At 43.9% G+C, this 8235-nt stretch overlaps 1 protein-coding gene across 1 annotated transcript; it reads right to left on the bottom strand.

Moving 5' to 3' along the window:
• Positions 1-2051: 2051 nt before the first annotated feature.
• LOC134291320 (uncharacterized) lies at positions 2052-7923 on the bottom strand. Its single transcript, XM_062858913.1, has 2 exons — positions 6201-7923; positions 2052-2230 (listed from the first exon to the last, which is right to left on the bottom strand). The coding sequence occupies exons 1-2, from the start codon at positions 7921-7923 to the stop codon at positions 2052-2054; spliced, it is 1902 nt and encodes a 633-aa protein (XP_062714897.1).
• Between the last annotated feature and the right edge of the window lie 312 nt (positions 7924-8235).

Here is an 8235-nt window from a genome sequence, read left to right as displayed (position 1 = left end):
AGCCCCTCGATGATCCCTTCCAACATCTCTGGAGATTGCTCTGTAGGAGCCATTACACCTCTCGTCTTGGCCATAACGATCCTGTAGGCGTCACCCCCACGGGTTCTTATCTCTTATTTCTGTCTTCAGCGCGGCTTTTGCAACGGCGAACACCACCCGCCGTTCGTTTCGCTCTTCCTCTGATCGTGCTCGCTGCATCCGCCGCCTAGCCCGTAGGCTGGCACGGCGTAGGTCCGCAATCGCGTCGGTCCATCAATAAGCCGGTGGCCTCCCATTTCTAGGGTGGACTCGCCTAGGCATGGTCGCATCACACGCACGTAAAGGCCCTGGCAGTAGCAGACTGTATAAGTCATGCGAAGGCCATAGGGCACAAGGCTGCACGAATCCAAGTGTTTGATTTGTTCCGGGAAATCCGCGAACAGCAAGCACCCAACGGGAAGACAAAGGTGCTAATCCTTCAGAAGAGTCAGACAAGTTACAGTGCAGGTAACGCAGCTGAATCTGAACCACTGTGACGCAAATGCTTTGTCAGGTAGTTTCTAAGTGGGGGATATCGCCATCATAGCGGACCCATACCGAGTGCCCGCCGGCAACGGCATTTGAATCGCGGATGGGTCCGCAAATTTGGCGACGATCTCGACGATGGGTAACTACCCCGTCTAGGAGTTGGTGTCTACTACCTACGAGGGCTTAGTGGTCACCAAAGTAAACGGGATCTTCTTCTGTAGCTGCTATGCGCCTCCGTGGTGGTCGATCGGGCAGTTCACAAAGATGCTGGACTGTATGACGATCGTGGTACCAGAACGAAGGCTGGTGGTAATAGCGGGTGACTTCAACGCTTGGAACGTGGAATGAGGAAGCCGTTTCATGAACCGGTGGAGTTAGATCCTGCTTGAGGCACTGGCCATGCTGGATGCTAATGTAACGCTATTGAATCACCTTTAGCCGGAACGAAGCGGAGTCAATCATCGACGTTACTTTTTGTAGTCCTGGACTAAAAAGTAGTTCAAACTGAAGGGTAGACTTGAGGGTAGACGATGGCTACACTTACAGCGATCGCCTGGAGGTTCGCTACAGTATCGACTACAACAACAGCAGATAGTGGGTAGAGGAAGAGGCAACTAGGCCAAGGCCAAGCGATACGCTCTCGCGTGCGTGCGATGCGACCATGCCTAGGCAAGTCCACCTTAGAAATGGGAGACAATCAGCTAACTGGTGGACTCAAACGTTTGCGGACCAGCGCCAGTTTCGAATTTTCCAGCAATATCATCTTCACCAGTTTCCTTATGTTCAATTTATGAATTGTATTTCGTATTCGTTCGCCAGCTAGTGGGTGCTGAACTTTCCTAACGTCAGTCTGGATTCCTCCTCCTGACCAACCTGAGCATTCAGGTTTCCTATGATGATCTTGACGTCGCGCCTGAGCGGCACGTAGAATAGATACACGTCCTTGTCATCATCAGAACTTCCGTAGTATAATGGCTGTGCAGGCACGTTGATTATGCCAAAGTTTGAGCTCGGGTAAACGGTTCAAACCTCTGAATGTTCACATCATGGATCATGACCAACATATATCCTGCAGCGCTACGATGCCGAGCCCGCGATCCTTCAGTAGATCTGCGAGTGTGCGGGTGCTCCCAAAGAAGTTCAGCGATCGGAAGTTCCACTTATCGAGCTTTGAATTTCAAGTCCTTTTCCGTCACAGGGGTCGTTGTCTTTATCATCGTATTATTCTCTTGATGACATTTTGTGGTATGTGTTTTCACGGCTGGCGTCCAATAGTCTTTCTCAATTACTCGCCATTTGCAGGAAGCATTAGGTAACTCGATGCGTTGGACAGATCTTCGATTTTAAGTCTTGTACAATTTGCGTGTTTCGGATAGGGACAGAGAACGCGTTGGTCTTCGTTGCCGGTCTGAAAAGAACTAGTTTATTCTCGAGTCATGCTCGCGCACGGGTTATGGTTGGCCAGTGTTGCCAGATAGTTTAGTGTACCTTAGTGTTTATATATATGGAATACTAGAATACTACATTCCTCCCTTACTTTAATATTAACAAATGTGATTGATCTTGAAGTCATTAAAACGCGCCGGTCGCTTCACCGCTCGGCGTGGTCGTAGTTCCACGTTTTCGCTCAGGACCTCGGCAAAGCCTTCAGTTGGTTGTATCGATCCGTCATCCTTCGAACTCGGGTCTGTGCTCGCCTCGGTGTTGACTGCTTCTTCATTTCCTGTAAAATAAATTGATTAAGCTTTCTGTGTTTACATTAAACCATTATGTTATTTCGAGTTCACCTGCACGTAGCTTTTTCAAATGCGAAATGTTCCGATGGAATACCCGCCCAGAATCATGTGACTTTAATGTCACATTCGATCCCGTCTTACCGATCACTGCACAATGGTCCGAATCCACGTATTAGCAGGAAAAAAATCCGTATCTCTGTTTTCGTTAATTTTAGGCGTTTGGTGTCTTCAGAGAAGTTGTTTGAATTTGTTTGTTGCATCTTTTCCAAAAATTTTTGATTAGGGTGGTCCTCGTCTTAACTCAAATCTGGAATAGAACTTTTTAATTTTAAGTCATACGCAATCGAGTTCTTCAGCAAAGTTGTAGGCAATGCTATTTCGAGCAACTTTGCCGAACACGCCGTTAATCTAGCTCTTAATTTGAACATAGTAGGTCAATTTTAAGTTTTGACTTAGGGTGAGCCATCCAAAAACGGGTTTTTCGCAATAACTTTTTTATTTGATTTTTTTCGAAGATGTGAGCTTCGGAGCATTTGAAGAGCAGATAATGACGCATATTTGTTCTGAACATTGCATGTTGCTAGGTCTTGTCATTCAAATGTTATGGGCAATTTTGACTTAAAAACAACGATGTCTTAAAATGCTTATATCTCATGGAGCTGGTAAAATAAAAAAAGTTCTTTAAGCGGCATTTGGAAGGTCACATATAAAGCCAAATTTGGAGCAAAAATTACGAGAACGTTATTTTTTAAATTGGAATAAATCGACTCCAAAAATCCCCTTAAAGAATCGAAAAACTACATATAACTCATACAATTTTAAAGATAGAGTCAAACTGTCTTCGGAAAAAATGTAGGTTTTTACCATGCCTACAAGTTTTCCATACACGAGTTTTTTGCAAAACGTGAAACAAAAGCTTGAAATTGATAATTTGATTCTTAGGGGTGTATGCTATGTTTTTCTAGGAAATCAGAACGATTATATTCTTTAGAAACAAATTATCAATTTCAAGCTTTTGTTTCACGTTTTACAAAAAAGTCGTGTATGGGAAACTTTTAGGTATGGTAAAAACCCACATTTTTTCTGAAGACAGTTTGAGTCTATCTTTAAAATTGTATGAGTTATATGTAGTTTTTAGATTCTTTAAGGGGAGTTTTGGAGTCGATTTATTCCAATTTAAAAAATAACGTTCTTGTAATTTTTGCTCCAAATTTGGCTTTATATGTGAGCTTCCAAATGCCGCTTAAAGAACTTTTTTTATTTTACCAGCTCCATGAGATATAAGCATTTTAAGACATCGTTGTTTTTAAGTCAAAATTGCCCATAACATTTGAATGACAAGACCTAGCAACATGCAATGTTCAGAACAAATATGCGTCATTACTTGCTCTTCAAATGCTCCGAAGCTCACATCTTCGAAAAAAATCAAATAAAAAAGTTATTGCGAAAAACCCGTTTTTGGATGGCTCACCCTAAGTCAAAACTTAAAATTGACCTACTATGTTCAAATTAAGAGCTAGATTAACGGCGTGTTCGGCAAAGTTGCTCGAAATAGCATTGCCTACAACTTTGCTGAAGAACTTGATCGCATATGACTTAAAATTAAAAAGTTCTATTCCAGATTTGAGTTAAGACGAGGACCACCCTAATCAAAAATATTTGGAAAAGATGCAGCAAATAAATTCAAACAACTTCTCTGAAGACACCAAACGCCTAAAATTAACGAAAACAGAGATACGGATTTTTTTCCTGCCAAAACGTGGATTCGGACCATTGTGCACTGTTAGCTCATCAGGATGAAAGTTCGTAGCCAGTTTATTGTCCTTTTGAATGCGTTTGGCCACAACTGTGTTCCCGACGTCAATACCGCTATCATTTGCTGAACGTTTTGCATCTGCATATTCTGCTCCTTTAAGCTTTTTCTCGGCGTCTCGATCTCGGATTTCTTCTAGAATTTTGTTTCCTTTAATGATCATTCCAGGAATTTTGTCCTTCAGAACTCGTCCGAACATAAGGATTGAAGGTGCTACTCCCGTTGTCGAATGTGGTGTCGAATTTTGCATAAGAGCAAACATCCTGAGATCCCATTGCCAATCAGATCCATCCGTCTCTTGACTAATTTTCAAGCGTTTGACTATGGTACGGTTCATACGTTCTACTTCCCCGTTTGCTTGGGGCCAATATGGGGTGGTTTTCCTGTGTTCGATTCCAAATTGACTGCAAAACTGTTGGAATTCTGAACTGATGAACTGTGGTCCATTGTCAGTTTTTAGAGATTCCGGAAAACCGAACCGACAAAATGTTTCGTGTAATGCTCGAACCGTCAGGCTGGCCGTTGTCTGCTTCATCACAATGATCTCAGTGAATCTGCTAAAATAGTCAACGATTACTAGGAGACTATGACCAGATGGAAGTGGACCAAGGAAATCTGCAGCTAAATCCACCCACGCACGATCTGGTAATTTTGTAGAATGAATCGGCATAGGCGGGTCAAGCGCTGATACTAGTGTACAGGCCTTACACTGCTTGACATATTTTTCTACTTCCTTGTCTAAGTGTGGCCACCAGACTTTCAGCCGCAACCGACGTTTCATAATTTCGATTCCTGGATGTGACTCATGTGCAACTTTCAAAATTTTCGATCTGAGGCTGTGAGGTATAACCAGTTTATCGCCCCTCAGCAACATGTTTCCGACTTTGCAAAGCTCCGTATTGAATGGTTTGAAATCCCTCAAACTGTCTGGCCATATTCCGGCATCCATGCTCTGAAAAACGTTTTGCATCTCGTCATCTTTAGCAGATTCGCTTTCCACTTCTTGCAGAGTGATTGCATCGGGCACGTTGGCCAAGGCTATTTGGTATATACAGGCTTCGGTTGCTACATCGAATTCCTTCGGAGGCGAGGTGGATAGCCTTGAGATTGCATCGGCTAAGTTTTCAGATCCTGTCTGTATTCAATTCTTGCACAAGGTTTAGCGCGTTCTTTGAACAAAAACAATAGAGGTTTGCAGTCAGTAACTAGCTTGAAACGAACGCCCAATAGGTATAAGTGGAATTTGTCCACTGCCCAAACGAGACCAAGAGCTTCACGTTCAGTTTGGCAATACTTCCTTTCTAAATCCGTCAACGTCTTGCTTGCGAACGCAATTACCCGTGTCTGTTTGTACTCATCTTGTTGCAGAAGCACTGCTCCTAGGCCCGTCGGACTCGCATCTGCGATCACTATACAGAGATCCTTTGGATTATAATAACCCAAACAGCATGAATCAGATACTGCTTTTTTGACCTCCTCAAAACATCGTTGATGGTTCTCCTTCCAGACAAATCTTTCGCCTGTACGCAGTAAACTTCTGATAGTGTCTGTCTTTTCAGCCAGATTAGGTATGAACCGACCCACGTAGGTCACTAGTCCCAAAAAACTGCGCAGTTCTGATGTGTTTCGAGGTTCACGGAGAGATTTTATGGTTGCTATTCTGCTTTCTTTTGGGCGTATGCCTTCGGGTGATAATTCATATCCCAGGAAATCTAGGCGAGTAGCGTTGAAAATACACTTCTCTTTGTTCAGCCTGATCCCATAAGATGCGAGTCGATCAAGTAAACGTTTAAGTCTCTCGTCGTGCTCTTCCTGACTGTTTCCTGTAACCAACAAATCATCCAAGTATACAACTACTCCCGGTAATCCTGCCACAATGGATTCCATGACTTTTTGGAAAAGTTCAGGAGCGCATGAAATCCCAAACATTAATCTCTTGTATCTAGTAAGGAAAAAAAATGATCATTTACAGTCGGTTTTATTCTTTATTCCTTATTTAACCAAAAGTACATCAAAATCAATTTACCGAAATAGTCCCTGCTTCGTGATAAACGTCGTAATTTCTCTGGAACGTTCAGATATTTCAACCTGATGGTAGGCCTCTTTGATGTCTAGTTTAGAAAATCGTTGTGCACCTTTTATACCTGCGAACAGCTCCTCTACGAGAGGCAATGGATGAGTCTCCCGAAGAACCGCTTGATTTGCCCGCCTCATGTCCACGCACAGCCTAATTTCTCCTGAATCCTTTAAGATTGGTACTACTGGAGAAACCCACGCAGACGGCTGCCGTACTCGCTCGATGATGTCTTGATCAAGTAGACTTCCTAGCTTTTGGGCGATCTTATCTTCCAAAGCGAAAGGGACGCGTCGGTAAGGTTGTTGAACTGGGGGTATGTTGCTGTTGATTGGGATTTCGACAATCACGCCTTTAATTTTGGGGAATGTAGTTGTCTGTTCCCTGACCGCATCGATGTTGTAGCCAATTTTTAGTACCTTCAGTTCTTTCGCGGTATCGTCTCCCAGCAGACATTGACGACCGTCTTTCGCAATGTAGAACGTAGCTTGGGTTGTATTTCCTCCAGCTTCAATTTCAGCCGTAAACATCCCTGTTAACTCCAAGAGATCCTCCGAGCCGTACGCTTTGAAAGTGCGATCCACGTTCGCTTGGAAGTTGATCTTTGCATTCGCCTTTTTTAGATGTTCCCATGTGACCGGGTCGATGAGATTTGCTGCTGCCCCTGAATCAATTGCCATAGGGATTTCAACCCCACCGACTGTGAATCGGAAAACGTTCTGACCCATGATGTAGCAAATTTCGTCTACGCTTCCCTCTGGCTTGCTGACATCCTCGCTTTGCTGAACCATTTTGATTCTTTTCACAGGTGGCGTTGAAGAGGTTTCATTTGATTCCAGGTCCGAGCGTTGGTACGGTCTATTAGTGCACCATTTGGCAAAATGGCCTACCCGTTTGCATTGCAAACATTCGGCATTTTTGGCCACACACTTTGGGCTGTCTTTGACATGCCCACGGCGACCACACGCAAAACACAATCGGTTGTCGTTGTCCATTTGAAAAGGTGGCTGTCGGAAACGCGTATTTGGCTGTGGAGGCCAATTCCCCTTAGGGTTGAATCTCTGGTCACGTCTGAAGGTATACTGTTGAGGTCGGGGAAACTGATATCCACGCTCTTTCGACGATTGATAGGACCATTCGGGTTGCGTCGGAAATGAAGATTGCGGTCGGGGTCTGTACTGTTGAACTTTATTCACAGCCATCGTGGGATTTGAGCGTTCGCTGAGCTGCACCAACTCCTTACACTGTATTTCGACCTCTTCGATGGTTTTTCCAATAGCCACGACCTCGCTGAGTGGGCGGTCTTTTTCCAAAATTTTCTTCCGTAAGGCTGAGGAAATACATTTCTCTGCTATTTGATCAATGATCATGCTCTCTAGTACCGATGTCCCTTCCTGATCAAAATCACATCGGTTGGCCTGTACCCGCAATTTCATGACAAAATCGTTGAATCTTTCACCTTGCTGTTGTGAGATTTGTCGAAAGATGTGACGCTCGTAGGTGCGCCTTCGGGATGGCTGAAAATGTGCGTCCAGTTGCTCAATCGCTACATCGTAGAACGGGGGGTCTGGTGAAACATGGGGTACGTTGTTCACTTCCGGAAGGCTGTCGAAAATATCCTGAAGATCCGGTCCTCCTAAATGGAGGAGCTGATTTCGCTTCTCTCGCTGAGATGTTACTCCTTGGGCTTCCAAACAGTACTCCAAGCTACGCTTCCATCTTCTCCACTCTGAAGCGAGCTGAGACTGGTCCACTTTTGCATCGAACGGTTTAACCGGTCGTACCAAATCCATTCCTATAAATCAATCATCATGAAGTTTACAATGTTCCCTCCAATCAGTTAAATAAGGTCCATTTCTGTGGTGCTTTCTGTTGCCTTAAAAGCTATTTTCATCAAGCACTCATGCATGGGCAAAAATTAAATGCATGCAGCTTACAGCTCAAACGATATCTGACAGTAGAAAAAATATGCATCCAGTACACGGCCCAATGACGTCGTTTCTATGAAATAACCCCTCACAGCATACTTCAAAGTTTTGAATCCGGCCTTCAACCCATTTCATTTACAACCTTTCTTCATAAATCCCAGACACACATCGTATTTA

Source organism: Aedes albopictus, chromosome 1 (genome assembly GCF_035046485.1).
Source record: "Aedes albopictus strain Foshan chromosome 1, AalbF5, whole genome shotgun sequence".
Classification (NCBI taxonomy): domain Eukaryota; kingdom Metazoa; phylum Arthropoda; class Insecta; order Diptera; family Culicidae; genus Aedes; species Aedes albopictus.
This window is presented reverse-complemented; position numbering and strand designations above follow the sequence as displayed.

What these genes read in the sequence shown, in the direction of transcription:
- LOC134291320 (XM_062858913.1), bottom strand. Translation starts at nt 7,923, where the DNA reads ATGGATTTGGTACGACCGGTTAAACCGTTCGATGCAAAAGTGGACCAG. An exon ending in CGTAGAGGAGCTGTTCGCAG is followed by an intron (nt 2,231 to 6,200) that starts GTATAAAAGGTG and finishes TTTATTTTACAG; the next exon opens with GAAATGAAGAAGCAGTCAAC.